Source organism: Buteo buteo, chromosome 11, assembly GCF_964188355.1.
Source record: "Buteo buteo chromosome 11, bButBut1.hap1.1, whole genome shotgun sequence".
In the NCBI taxonomy this organism is placed as follows: Eukaryota; Metazoa; Chordata; class Aves; order Accipitriformes; family Accipitridae; genus Buteo; species Buteo buteo.
In genome coordinates, this window is record NC_134181.1 from 23,838,219 (window position 1) to 23,852,295 (window position 14,077).

Genomic DNA, 14,077 nt, shown 5'->3' on the forward strand with positions numbered 1-14,077 from the left:
CTCCGCCGCCCCGTCACCCCGCCTCAGTCTGGTCACAGCTCTGGTCAGCCCCCTGTTACACCGTCGCCCCCGTCATCACCTGCCAAAGCCCCTGTCAGCCCGCCACCTCCTGTCACCCCCAAGGTGGGACCCTGGGCGGAGGAAAGGCCCCATGTTCCTCTGGAGAGACTTCACAGAACCACAGGCTGTTGAGGGGAGGCACCTCCGGAGGTCGTCCCGTCCAGCCCCCTGCTCCAGCCAGGCCACCCAGGGCCGGTTGCCCAGGACGTGTCCAGACGGCTTCTGAATACCTCCACGGATGGAGACTCCACCGCCTCCCTGGGCAACCTGTGCCAGTGCTCGGGCACCCTCACAGTGAAAAAGCGTTTCCTGATGTTCAGAGGGAACCTCCTGAGTTCCAGTTTGTGCCCATTGCCTCTGGTCCTGGCACTGGGCACCACTGAGAAGAGCCTGGCTCCCTCTTCTTTGCACCCTCCCTCCAGTCCCTCATTCGTCTTGGTGGCCCTTTGCTGGGGTCTCCCCAGTATGTCCCTGTCTCTCTTGTACTGAGGAGCCCAGCACTGGACACAGCACTCCGGGGATGGCCCCACCATTGCTGAGCAAAGGGGAAGCATCCCTTCCCTCCACCTCCTAGCGATATGTTGCCTAACGCAGGCCAGGACACCATTAGTCTTCTTTGCAGCTTATGTTCAGCTTGATGTCCACCAAAACCCTCAGGACTTTTTCAGCCAGGTTGCTTCCCAGCTGGGTGGCCCCCAGTGTATATTGGCGCCTGGGGCTGTTCCTCCCCAGGGGCAGGACTTTGCATGTCTCCTTGTTCAGGAGAACTTCAGGAGGTTCCTGTCAGCCCATTTCTCCAGCCTGTCCAGGTCCTTCTGGGTGACAGCACGACCCTCTGCAGTATCAGCCACTCTTCCCAGTTTGGTGTCATCTGCAAACCTGCTGATGGTGTGCCCTGCCCCATCACCCAGATTGTTAATGAAGATGGTTGGACTGGGGATGCTTTACCTAACGCAGAGCCCAGGAGACCATTCACCTTCTTTGCAGCAAGGGCACATTGCTGGCTCATGTTCAGCTTGCTGTACACCAGGACCCCCAGGTCCTTTTCAGAAAAGCTGCTTCCCAACAGGACTGGACCCAATATTGAACCCTGGGGTACACCGCTAGTGACTGGCCTCCAACTAGACTTCGTGCCACTGATCACCACCACCCTCTGGGCCAGTTTTCAACCCACGTCACACCCTTACCTCCCAGTGCCCAGTGAGTCCCAGGGGAGCTGCCAACTCCAGCCCTTCCCCAAGCCCACACTGGCTGGGTGCAGCCAGGTCTCAGCACCAGCCATCAGCCTGCGAGGTGACCGAGCAGAGCTCAGGACACAGGTTGCTTGGTCTTACTCTGGCACTGCTCCTGGCTGGCCTCCAAACATCAGCTTAGGTTCAGCTGGAAATTAGCCTTGGCTCCAGGCTGTTTCATGGTGACTGCTGAGGAGCCTTTCCAGCCATCAGGTCACAGGGCCACCACTGTCCTTCCTTTTCTGCAGGCATCCACTTTCAACTCAAAACCAAGGTGAGGTTGGAGCCTTCAAACTGCATGTAGATACTTCTTGGTAATGCTATTAATGGGAAAAGCAGCACTTGGTAAACAGAGGAGATAAGCCTTTAGCTGCTCTTCCTAATGGAAGTACATAGAGAGATGATTTTCTTTTCCTTTGGGTGCTAAGAAAGGAAAAGGACCCATAAGGACCTCGATTTAGAGGGCTAAAGCTGATGTGAGTGCTGGGCTTTGAGGTTTTGAGGAAACCTAAGGAAAGTATCCCTGGAAAGATAAGCATGTGGAGTCAACTGTGTGCTGCAAAACCCAGTGAGCTTTCCAGGTGCCTGAGACTGAGTGATGAGAAAACCCAACAAGACTTTATCATTTCATACTTTGGGTCCTGACTGAACGCAGTCCAGGCAAGACTTTCACAGGCTCTTTGGAAAACAAGGAGGATGTGCTCAAAATGGTCGCTCTCCCAGGGCACTCATCACTGGGAGAAAAGGCAAGCTCGACACCCACTCCTGCTAAACCTGTCTTAGTAAAGTGAGAGGAAAATCAGCTGTCCTTGGGGAAGTCTGCCACATCCAGAGTCCAGCTTACTGGCCTCCTTCTACCAGGACTGCAGAGTGAAGATGAACATCACCTCCTAGGACCCAGAGGAGATGCAGAAATGCACAAGCAAAGCAGTCAGCCTTTGCATGAACTAGAATTCATGACAGCATATGCAAAGGCATTGAGTCACAGGTTTAAAGCGGCACCATGATACTGGCATGTGCAAATGGCTTTTTCACAGAGCAAGATGGCTAGAGCTGCACCACTACACAGATGAGACGTTCGTCTCTCGCAGTAAATTCTGCATGGGACCAGGGTAAAATCCTGCATTAAAAGGGAGATTTGCATTCCACAGGGTGCTGCTATTTGGGCACAGGTGCTCAAACGTCAGGTTGGCTAAAATTTTTCTGAAGGATCATTTTCCCAGTGGAGTACACTGGGTTGTCAGCAGTTTCATCACTGGTGACATCTTCCTTGGTGCTTTCCGGCAGGACACAGGCAGACTACCAAACTGGCTTGCCAGGCTGATTTCTGGCAGGAAAGCCAGCCGGTGTGCTGCCAGCTCCTCCAGCTGATGCCTTGGCTGCCCGACTGCAGGAACCGGGGCTGCTTGCTGGTTTCTGATGCTGCCCGGCGCTTTCCACAGCAAAAAGCCCTGTTTGAAGTTAATGGGAAGTTTGCCAAGCTTTACCTGCTTTCTCTGAAATGTTAGTGAGCTGCTGCTGTTGTTGTTGTTGTTGTTATTATTATTATTACTATTTTCAAATCTGGCCAGAAAGGTCCAGCTGTTTCCCAAAGCAAAGTCAGGGAAAATACGGTTTTGGCCATTAAAAACACGTGGAGATCCTGTCCTGAAGGTACATCAGAGCTCTGGAGCCTGGTGTTTGTCAAGGGACAAATCTTCTGGCAGAGATGTGCTGAGTGTCCTGCTGGCCTCTGAAAAGCTTTGTGCAGCTGGACAGATCTATAAACTTCTTAAAATCTGCACCCCATGTTCCTGCAGCTGCAAAACCTCCGGCACAACATCGCTGTTCCCTCCAGAGATGCCATGCCTGCCCATCATCCCATCATGGCTCCCCCGGGTCACTCAGCTGCCTCTCCCCATCATACTGAATGATGAAATACTTGCTGTCTCAGGTTGGAGCATCACAAAACTTGGGCTGGTGCAGAGACCAACAGTCTGGTGTTACAATTACCTCTGCGATCTTAATTAGCCAGCTCACACAAGTACTGCTTTTAACACAGGTTTTAATTCATGACCCCTTGTTAAGGTTTTTCATGGGATCCCCGTCCCACCCTGCAAGCAAAGAGGACCTCCAGGCTGTGTCACGTACATCCTGTCCCCTCATCCTCATCTCAAAACTCTTGCTTCCTGTCATCGAGTTCTTGTATATGATGAAAATCCTGCAATGAGGGGTGTTCATCCCTGCACCTGATGAGGCCGGGAAGCATGGTTCCTCCCATGGATTGGATGCAGTTACGACTCAAGATGCATTTTGAAGGTGAGTTTTGACATGTTCTGGCCAGAAATAGGACTGGCATTGCCAGGGCATTGATTTTTCTCCTGTTTATGTAATTAGGTTGGCTTGCATCCCTCATCCTGGAAAAGCCGTGGAGATGCATCACCAGCCACATCAACTTTCGGGGGACAGGTGCACATTGAAACAAACCTGCCACCCGCTGCTGTTGGTCCTGAGTGTCCAGCACAGGGAAGTCAGAGCACATCGCCGTGCCGTGGTCTGGATCCAGCAACAGAGCCACTTAGAAACGATGCTCCACACTCTCACAAAGCTCCTAAAATTAGGCATGCCTGTGGGGGCAGCTGCCTTCAGGACTGGTGCTACCGTTCCCCCCATTTTACAGCCAGACCGTGATAAAGCAGAGTCTGCAAGACGAAGATTGCAGTGTCACAGGCAGAGAAACCCCCACCGTGGTGCCGATGCACCCCAAATGTGAGCTGGGGGCCAGTGTTTGCCTGCACCCCTCCGGGCGGGCTGGATCCTGTCTGGCATGTCTGGCGAGGAGGAATCAGAGGCAGTGCCTAACCAGGAGCTTCTGGGAGCGGGCACCGCAGGGGTGGGAGCTGCGTGCACCCCATGAAACCCCCGAGATGGTTGCCCCTCTGGCATCGCACCACCCCCTCATCCCTGTGCCCATGCCCCCTATGCCGCCTGTCCCCATGTCCTCCTGTGTCCCGTGTCCCCCCGTGTCCCACGCCTCCTGTCCCCATGTCCCCCTGTGTCCCATGTGTCCCCATGTCCCCCTGGGCCCGTGTCCCCCCATGTCCCATGCCCCCCTGGGCCCGTGTCCCGTGTTTCCACGTGTTCCATGCCTCCTGTCCCCATGCCTCCCTGTGTCCCATGTGTCCCCATGTCCCCCTGTGTCCCATGTCCCCCTGGGCCCGTGTCCCGTGTCCCCGCGTGTTCCACGCCTGCTGTCCCCATGTCCCCCTGTGTCCCATGTGTCCCCATGTCCCCCCGTGTCCCGTGTCCCCCTGGGCCCGTGTCCCCCCCGCGTCCCATGCCTCCTGTCCCCATGTCCCCCCGGGCCCCTTTCCGTGTCCCCCCGTGTGCCGTGCCTCCCGTCCCCACGTCCCGTGCCCCATCCCCGTGCCCCGTGCCCCCCCGCGCCCCCGCCCGCCGCCCCGCCGGCAGCGCGCCCCGCCCCCGCCGTTGCCAGGAGACGGCGATGGCGGAGCGGGACCCGGCGGCGCTGCCGCTGCCGCAGCTCCGGGCGCAGCTGCGGGAGGCTCGGTACCGGCGGCCGGGCGGGGAGGGGGTCCGCGGGCTGCGGGGCCCTGCTGGGGGCTGCGGGGGCCGGGCCGGGGCCGCCGCTGGGCCTTAACCCCCGGCAGGGTGCCCCCGGCTGCAACCGCCCCCCCCGCGCTGGGCACCGTCCCCAGAGGCCCCGGCGGTCCGGGCTGGCCGCGGCCGGGGTCTGGAGCCAGGCCAGCCCTGCCACCCCTGACCCCCGGGAGGGGCCGGTGCCCCGGGCTCCGCCGGCTGCTTCGGGTCCGGGAAGCAGTGGCGCTGGCCGAGGCCCTTGCCCTGGCCGGGGTGCCCGCGGGCCCTCCCGCCCCTCCCGGGTTGCCCTGCGGCGCCCCGTTTTGGCTCAGCCCGACGCCCTCCTCCCTTCGCAGCCACGCCAACGCCCTGCTCCAAACGGAGGCAGAAATGCTTGAGAAATGGTACCGTAAGATGGAGCCGTGCAGCCCGTCGCTCCCGCCGCCCTCCGAGACGCGGGATGCCCCCCCGGAGCTGATGCAGGTACCGCTCTGGAGCCGTGGCAGCGGCTGCGTGGCTGCAAGCGCTGGGTGTTTGGGTCTGGCTGCCGCCTTACCGTGCAGAGCCGTGACCCTTCGACCCTCTGCAGCCCCTCTGACCTCCCGGTCTCAGTGGTCGTCTGACAGGTCGGCAGGCAAGCTCCCCTGTTTGAAATGTGATGAAGAACATCCCTCAAGAGCCCTCTGCGCTTGGGCTTCACAGTGATGAGTCCCTAACCTAGACATCTGCTTGCAAAAAGCTGCTGCTGGTCTTGTAGGTGTAAGAGTTTGGGCTGCCTTGCTGTTTCTGTGCTCAGTGCAAACGCCAGGCTGCCTTCTCATTTCTGCTCCTCCAGCTGATGCTGTCTCTTGCCTGCGTGACAGCATTGTGTCCTCCTGAACAGCAAGTGCCAGGGAGATCTGGAATGAGTTACCCCCCCCCCCCCCAGCATGATTTGAAGTAGAAGTTAAACAAATAGGGAGGTTGGTGCCAAGAAAGCAGGAGACTTGCCCACGGCCGTGCCAGGCCTGTGACAGGACTGCTCGGCTCCTCTCCTCCCTCCTGGGGAAGTTCGCGTGGGCTCAGACTTGTGCACATCCACACTCGGGTACCTCTGCTGAGTGCGTGCTGCTCCCTTCCTTCTCACTGGAGCCATGCACAGGCTTTGGGAGGAGATTTTTACCTCCTGGCCAGAATGTTGCCTTTTCACCAGAGACGCAGTGAACAGGAGCTCTAGACCTGTTGCGGTGGAGCTCCTTTCAGCCAGCGTCCTGCACTGGGTTTTAGCGCCTGCCTGAGTCCAAAGCAGCCAGTTTCTGGTTAGTCCCAGACTAAGCCCTCAGAAACTTTGCCTTTGACCAGGTGGGCACTTGCCCTCTGCAAAGCAGTGCCTGCCTCGCTCTGTCCCCACAGCAACTGGGAATTGCTCCCGTGTGGTGTCAGTTCTTCTGAGAGCATACTCCAGCCTGCCCACGCTGCAGTACGCTCAGCTCCTCAGGGTGTCTGACCCAGGTAGCGGTAGGAGACCCCATCTGTCCCGCACAACAATTAGCATCTTCTCTACGAAGAGGTGTTTTACCTGCCCACATGAAGCTCTCACATTGGCTTTAACCTCTAGCCCTGGATTTGCCTGTTGAATTGAACTGAAAGTGCTTGCGTAGGAGGGTTTTGTGGGCAGATGAGAGGACAGATAGGGTCAGTCCAGGTGTGGCCCTGAGTTACCTCTGCTCTGGAGAAGCCTCCCTGTCCTTGCTGTAAGCTGGAATCCCTCTAACATGATCATTGAGATTATTTTCTTTTTGAATACAAGGAATTGCAGCAACAGTTAGCCACTGCTGGCTTTCTAATGGCATCTGCGTTGTTCCTTGGTTGTTGCAGACACGTGGCAGGTACAAATCCAAGTTGCATGGTGCGACAGACTATTTTGTAGGCCTCACAGTGGAGCAGAAATGTGAGCTGGCTGAGCGGGAGCTGACTGAGATGAAGGATGAGATTCAGAGGATGAAGGAGGACTCAGAGCAGACCTTGCAGAACCTTGAGGTATGGCTCTCCAGGACCTCTACGATCACCAGGGTATCAAACAGTCTTGTTACTTTCCACACCTCTTTGAACATGTCATCCCTCAGGCAGTGAGACAGACTTGCTTGGTGTGGGCTGTTCATAGCACAGCATTGCTGTGAGTGGTCCTGAGTTCAGAGTGGGAGCCAGAACTGTCCTCTCACCTCACCCCTTTCTTGACGGCAAGTACACCAACAGAGATCAGAGGCGCCCAGTCTCTAAAGACGGATCTTCTTATGGCAGGAGCTAACAATAATACAGGCGAGGGGAAGATTTTTAGGTCGAGAAGCTCAGATCTGCTGTGTGAGATGAAGAAGTCAACACTCGAAAGAAAAAACTCCTTTTTGTCAGCTTCTTGGAGGTGTGCCCTTTTGTGCCAGACATGTTTTTTCATTCTAGCAGCTCCCAGAAGCTTCCTGATTTGGCTGGGCCCCATGCAGTCCCCTCCGGGGTCTGCCTTTCTGCTGTCTCTGGGATTTCTTCAGAGTGTGCTCCAAGTCTCCGAGACTGTGTTCCTGCTGCAGGCTCCTTGAGGCTGTATCACCATCCCTGCCCTGTGCTGCCAAGACCTCCTCCTACCCAAGATGCTCAAGGAGCTTTTGGGGAAGGAGAGACCTCTGCATTCGGTTCAGTCCACTGGTGCTGCCTGCAGTGGCCAGGAGAGGTGAAGCAGGCAGCCCGTCCTTCTTGTGTGGCCGCAGGGCATATGCAGTAAACAAAGGGTGGTAATTTGTCTTGTGTTGGCTTAGTCAGACTGGCAATGTTTGTAGGTCAGGATGGAGTGACAGATGTTGAAGCTCAGGCACGTGAGAGATTTTTTTCTTTTTCTTTTTTGAGTCAGTGAAGTAGCAGTACTGTGTGAGCCTGCACCCCATGCCCCGAGCTGCACAGGGTGAAACTCAGTGCTCCCACAGGAGAAATGCTAGTAACACCAGCAGAGAGCATGCCTGGTCCTTTCTGGTGTTATCTGTTCCTAAAGCTGTTTGAATAAGGGAAGTTAGCACCTCTTGACGGTTATGTGACTTTATTTCTACAGGCGGTCATTGAAGAAGCAGATGTTTGGTGGAATGATATTAAGAAAGCCATCAGTGACTTTGAGAAAGACATCATCAGCACCATCTCCAGCAAGAAAGGGAGTATCATAGCTTCTGAGAAGCTGCTGAGATACATGGAGGAAAAGAACCGCCAGAGGGTCAGTGCATCATGGCAAATTTTGAGGCTGGTCTGTCATCTGACAAGTATGTTGGTTAGGGAAAATCCTAGTTCCCATACTCCTATGTGGCCTATATCACATTTTCAGACCATCTTAGCTAGTCTTGGACAGCCCTTGTCACGCTTGTCAGTCGGTGACTAGCCCAGGTGCTCATGAGGCTGCTGAGCTGCAGCACAGCTGTGAGCACAGATGATGCAAGGCCCTTAGCGGAGCTTGGGAAAGTGCACAGCCATGACCCCACATTTGGGGCAGGCTGATGCTGCGCAGTGTTTCTTGCTGGGCTCCTTTCTAAGCCAGCAGTGAATACTGCAGTACGCATGAGATGAACGAGAACCACACCATAAGGAGTGAGGTCTGGGTGCTTTTTCTCCTCCCAGGCTCTGCTGTTCCACTATAATCTGCTGTCTTTCTTTAGGATCTGCTGAGAGAGAAGTTGCGCTTAAAAAATTATTTGCTCAAGGGTTACAAGAAGAAGCTGCAGCAGCAGCTCAGGCAGGTGTGTGCGGCAGTTGAGTAGAAGTAGGGACTAGATGGCCCCTAGAAGTACGAAAAGAGTACAGCCCAGTGCAGATGCAGGGCCTGCTCTGGGTAGAGATGCGTGGCCCTCCTCCTCCTCCTCCGCTTCCTCCTTTGCTTCTGGCCTTGCTGCCTTTGTCAAAGGGCATTGTTGTCTGCCCAGGTTCAGACCTGGCACATGTCTGTGTGCGTGACATGAGACCAGAAGTCTACCAGAGTGGAAGGTGGCAGATCTCTTTGTGCCCTTTGTGCCCTGGAAAAGGTGTATGGTGGATCAGAGTAGTTCCCTGGGGACTGGCTGCTGTTGGCATGGCAGGAGCCTTGCCAGAGGGGACCTGTATGCACTGCTTGGACCCTCTAAGCTAGGACACAGAGCACAGGCTCAGTGGCATGCTGTGTCTTGCATTTCTCCCCGAGCCCCAGGTTTGCAGCCAGGCTGAAGACCCTGTTCTTTAGGTCCGCTTTCCCCACAGAGCAAAGCTCCCTTACTTGGGATGCAGTTTTGGTCAGCAGCCTACAGCTCTGGTTCCTTTGGGTTTGCAGAAAGAGCAAATGGGAGAGACACTCCATGAGGTCCGCTTGCAGCAGCTGCAGGTTAGAAATGCCCAGTACCAGGAGAAGATTAATGAGAAGAACCAGGAGCTGCTGCACCTAAAACTGACCTCAGGGAAGACTGTCCAAGTCCTCAATTTCTATAAAGTGAGTGAACCTCCCAGCACCTCTGTTTTGCCTTTCTTCTTTTCCCGAGGGTCATACACAAGCTGATTAACAGCTCTTGCATCCGTTCCTTTCTCAGTCAGGGGATGCTGAACAACCTCTCTGCCTTCCTACTGACTTAGCAGTTTGGTTGGGAGGTTTGCCCAACACACCAAAAGTAGCAATGCCCTTATTCATGTTTGGCTGCAGCCTGAAGATGGATTTCATGCTCTGCAGCATGATTATTTTACACCCCAGGGGAAAATTCCAGTAGGAGGGAGCTTTGGTGCTTACTTGCACAGGAAAATACATTTTTTACATAACCTGTGACATTTGAAAAGATGTCATGAGCTGTAGCTGTCACTCTGAGTCGCTGCTCTTATCAGTGAAAAGTGCTTCTCAGCTGGGTGTATTTGCTTGTCTCCAATCAGCCATTCTGTCTGGGTCAGTCCTAAACACCAGCTGCTGTGCCATGAGCTGTGCTGCAGTGAGACACAGAGGACATAACGAAGCAGTAACTGTGTGACCAGGGCATAATGCTGCCTTCTGCAGGGGAATGAGTGGTGCCGCAGAGCTCCCTTGGGAGCAGAGCTCCCGTACCACCAGCTGAGACCAAACTGGAGGAGTAAAGGGGTAGCTTTGCAGGTGGCTGGGAGCTGCCATTGTGCCCACTGATGCTGTCCTGCTTTCATGTTCTAGAGGAAGCTGCAGGACGCCATGGAAACGTCCACGTCCCTGATGAAAGACATCTCCCAGAGGAAGGAGCTGCTGGAGAAAATTGAAGGAGAAGCTGCTCTGGTGGAGGAGGTAAGAGAGCAATTTGGGAGGCCCTGAGACTTCACTTGGGAGGACTCGAGGTACTTTTTGTGGTATGTTGGATACTGATGCCCATTCGAGGCCCGGCAATGACCTGGATACCTGTGTGCCTTTCTGGGTCTGAGCAAGTCTTGGGGCTCCTGCCACTGCACAGGTGGGTTTGCAGAACAGGTCACGTTGTGGATTTTGGCCCTGGCTCCACAGGGACCTGCCACTGGCTTCCTGAAATTCTGTTTCCTTGAACTTTTCATCAGCTGTGTCCTCCCCAGGGAGAAGTGCCACTGCTGTCATACCAGTCTGGGGACACACAGCCTGGCAGGGACACCACAGCTTTGGGAAGTGGGTTCAGGGGGCTCCTTAGCAGTGCTGCCTAGCAGGGATGAAGGCATTGGTGGATGCATCCCACTGCTACCCCCAGCAGTGTCAGGATTTGATTTTATCCTTCCTGCCTGCTTCCCTGGAGTATGGGCTGCGGGCTGGCAGAGGGACTTCTCCTTGGGATCTCATTGCCTTGTGTCCTATTCCTCCGGCAGCAACGAGCCAAAGCTGAGAGTGTGAATTGGCAGCTGCGGAAGCAGCTCTCAGACTACGGCGTCCCCCCTGTGCTGACTTACGTGCAGAAGGCGGCTGCTGTCACTGACCTCGAAAACAGCCTCAAGGCTTGGGAGAGGAAGGTGGCAGTTGCTGAGGTGAGCAAGACTGGGCTGGGTGTGCAGGAGCCTGGATGTGTGCCAGCCGGGCTCTGGGTCCCAGTGGAGCCGCATCTGTGCCTGCCCACCTGCAGCCACCCTGGGGACCAGAGTGCTCGCTCCTGACCCGCCGGGAAGCCGTGCGAGAGTTCTCACACGGCGGTTTCACCGGTGCCTGGCAGAGCCAGAGGCTCTTCCTGTTTACAGAGCAGCGATCGCTCCCTACCCCGAGGACGAGGACGGAGGCTGAATTTTAATGACTGAGCTCAGAGGGGAAGCCAAGGCAAGGACACAGCTTGTCATTTGACAGGAAGCACCGTCGGGCTGTTGCTATAGTGAAACCTGTCGTGCATGTAAGGAGAAGGGGATGTATGGCAGCCTGATGTTTCCAGCTCTGCATGTGTTACCTGCACTGGCCTTTTCCAGTGCCCCGATGGCTCCCCAGTGTTTGTAGTCCTCTTTGATGATCTCAAACATTTCTTACTCACTTGTATCTTGACTCCTCCCTGATAAGGAAAGGCTGGCCAAGACCCAAACATGAGTGCATGGCAAAGTTGCAAGAATATCTTTGACTCTTCTCCTGCCCCAACTCCTGCAGCCTGGGAGGAGATGGAGAGATAACACAGAGGAGCATAGTCAAAACGTGGAGGTAGCAGAACATGTCTGTATCCCTGCCCTGTGTGCACAGCAGTGTGGGGAGAGAAGTGGCTAGGATGGATGGGATGGATAGTGTGGTCCTGTACCTTGACACCCTGCTCATCCTCAAGCAGAGATGGGCTTAGTTGTGGCTGGGACAGGGAAGGCTCTGAGCTTGTGCCTGGCTAGCACTTAGCTCCCCAGCACCCCAGTCTGCAATGGACAGGGTTTATGTGGTCCAGCCTTTCTCAGAGGTCAGAGCTGTGTGGGTTTGGGCTTGACCCATCAGCGCCAGTGCTGTTAGTTCAGAAATAGGGGTCCGGCTGTCGCTATCCCAGAGCTGGTGGGCAGCCTGCCTGCAGGCCTGTCTTTGCGCAAGCAGATCCCTTCTCACCCAGCTGCTCCCCTTGACCAGGAGACCCAGGCTCTGGCTTGCATGCTGTCTGTGCAGCAGTGCCCAGAGTCCTGCCAGCCTCTGGGAGCTGGAGAGCAGCAAGGGCTCAAGGGGCTAAAGGAGGAACCTGTAGTTGTCCCTGAGATAAAAGTGAGGCTATAAACCTGTTTTCTTTGCTGGCCCCTCTGTGGCAGGGCGTGTCCAACACCACTGCTGCCATGCAAGGGGCTGTAGGTTTCTATACAGTGCTGTTGTGTGGGGTCTCCAGGCTTCCTGTGGCATTCCAGGGAGAAACCAAAGTTGGTGTAGACCTGCAGGAGCTCTCCTCAGCATGCCACAGTGAGCACCAATCTCAGGTGGGAGCAGGGGGGGCATGAAGGGGCAAGCAATACAGCAGCTCAGGCCAGGCTAGATTCCAGCCTTGCAGCTTTCTCCACAACATATCACTGCTGTCTGAACCTATTAAGGCCTTCTCCTTTCTCCTCTTGCAGATGTCCTTGCAAAGCTACCGCAGAGCATGGAACCAGGTCAAGATGTCTGGTAACCAGCACTAGGCTTGTCTGATGCTGCAAGGCGGGCAGTGGAAGCTGCAGAAGGAGCCAACCCTGTGGGGAAGTTTACTGTCAAGTGGGTAAATGTAGCACCCTGCAAGCTGCAGTGAGATGAAACCACTTCTGCATGAAATGATAAAGAAACCCGTGGCTCTGTTGTGAGGCCATCTCTTCGGTCTGTCCCAGCATGTGCTGGCTTCCACCAGGCCCTGCTGCCTGGCCCCTCCGCAGGCCCTGCTAAGTCAGCCAGCTGTGCTCTGGGTGATCCCCTCTCCCTCCCTCACCACCAGCAGTTATTCCCTGGTGATCAAATCTGACATGTTCACAGGAACTGTCCTTTCTTTCTGGGCAAGCCCTGGTGATCACTTAATGCAGGAGCAACCAGAGGGAGTTCCCTGGGATATGTGGGAGTTCAACATCTCCAAGTGTGCACTGACAATAGAAGAGAGCGGAACAGTGTGAGCATATAGGGCAAATCATTTCAATGTGGCATGCATGAACCAAGCAGGCTTTCTGATCGCAAAAGCATACTTCATTTACCTAAAGAAACAAAACAGCAAGAAAGGAGCAGCTACCCCTTTCCCAAGCACCTGGGGCAAGTGTAAGTGTCCCTTGGAGATGGGAAGTGTTTTCCCACTGCAGGAGTCATAAATCATCTCAGATGGCCCAGCCTCAGATGAGTTCAGGTCTGTTTTCCCCTTCTGGGGTTGCAACCAACTTCCTGAAATATCCTCACTACTGATCTGAAAGCCTCTTCCCAGGCTTTGGGTGGAGCCTGCAGATCAGCTCGCACCCTGACTAGCGTGGGGAATGTAGGAGGTCCTGTCCTCTCCGTGGTGGCCAAGATCCAGTGGCTGTAGTAGGACACTGGGGTGTACAGGAATGGTCTGTAGCAGCTCATGCTGCTTTCACTGAGAATGCCTTTCAGGACCCATTTCTCAGTCTCTCTAATCTGGCACATGATGGGGTTGTGGGCATCACCCTTTTGGGAGACAAAAAAGGCAGGGTTGTGTCTCAGCAGTGTCCCTCCTACCATTGCTCTCAGTGGCTGTGGCCTTCACCGGGCTGAGAGGAGGGCAGATCACAGCAGTTTGGTCCTTTATCATCACTGGCATCAAAGCATCACCGATTCAGGGGTCTGGCTGCCTTTGGGCTGATGATGTCCCTGTGTGCCCCAGACAAAGTGACCAGCATCGCCCTCTGTGGCTGTCCATGCCCGCGTCAGCTCAGCCCTACGCCTGATCCTTTGGTATGTACCACAAGGAACCCCTCTTGGTTTTGCCTCCCAGGCATCTTTGACCCTGGCCACATCAAAGGCCCTTGGAGGCCCCAGCAGTGGGAGAGGTCCAAGGACTGGGAGCAGCACCCACAGGCCTGCAGGGAGATGCTCACCCTGCAGCTGATGCAGAGATGGGTATCACACGTTCAGTCTCCCATGCCTGCTATTTGCAAGCTGTGCAGAAGGGATCTTTTCCTGTAAGAACTGAGCAGGAGAAGCCCAACAAGTGTTTTGGCTGCTCCCCCAGCCTGGAGTTGGGGATGAGCAGAACAGGGACGAGGCGGTTTGGCTAAGTGTCTGCCTGGTCTGGGTTGGTGCTCTGTGTCCCCCACCAAACAGCCTGCCACTTTGTCAGTGTCCCTGTGGCTGCAGCATGTGG

At 55.3% G+C, this 14,077-nt stretch overlaps 2 protein-coding genes across 2 annotated transcripts in view; one reads left to right on the forward strand and one right to left on the reverse strand.

Annotated features, from left to right (window-relative positions):
* Nucleotides 1–4,776: 4,776 nt before the first annotated feature.
* Nucleotides 4,777–12,830, forward strand: CFAP263 (cilia and flagella associated protein 263). Its single transcript, XM_075040598.1, has 9 exons — nt 4,777–4,841; nt 5,228–5,354; nt 6,729–6,890; nt 7,945–8,100; nt 8,537–8,617; nt 9,181–9,336; nt 10,033–10,140; nt 10,683–10,838; nt 12,360–12,830. Exons 1-9 carry the CDS (start codon nt 4,777–4,779, stop codon nt 12,420–12,422), a joined length of 1,074 nt encoding a protein of 357 aa, XP_074896699.1. The 3' UTR covers nt 12,423–12,830.
* Nucleotides 12,831–12,895: 65 nt separating this feature from the next.
* The window catches only part of PRSS54 (serine protease 54), a 29,077-nt gene continuing 27,895 nt past the window's right edge, over nt 12,896–14,077 (reverse strand). The window contains exon 7 of the mRNA XM_075039324.1: nt 12,896–13,474. Within this exon, the coding sequence (XP_074895425.1) occupies nt 13,102–13,474 (373 nt within the window). The 3' untranslated portion in view covers nt 12,896–13,101. The remainder of the gene's footprint in view (nt 13,475–14,077) is intronic.

Coding starts and splice junctions, on each gene's coding strand:
- CFAP263 (XM_075040598.1), top strand. CDS start 4,777: ATGGCGGAGCGGGACCCGGCGGCGCTGCCGCTGCCGCAGCTCCGGGCG. Junction 9,337..10,032: donor AAGTCCTCAATTTCTATAAA/GTGAGTGAACCT, acceptor TTCATGTTCTAG/AGGAAGCTGCAGGACGCCAT. Junction 10,839..12,359: donor GGAAGGTGGCAGTTGCTGAG/GTGAGCAAGACT, acceptor CTCCTCTTGCAG/ATGTCCTTGCAAAGCTACCG.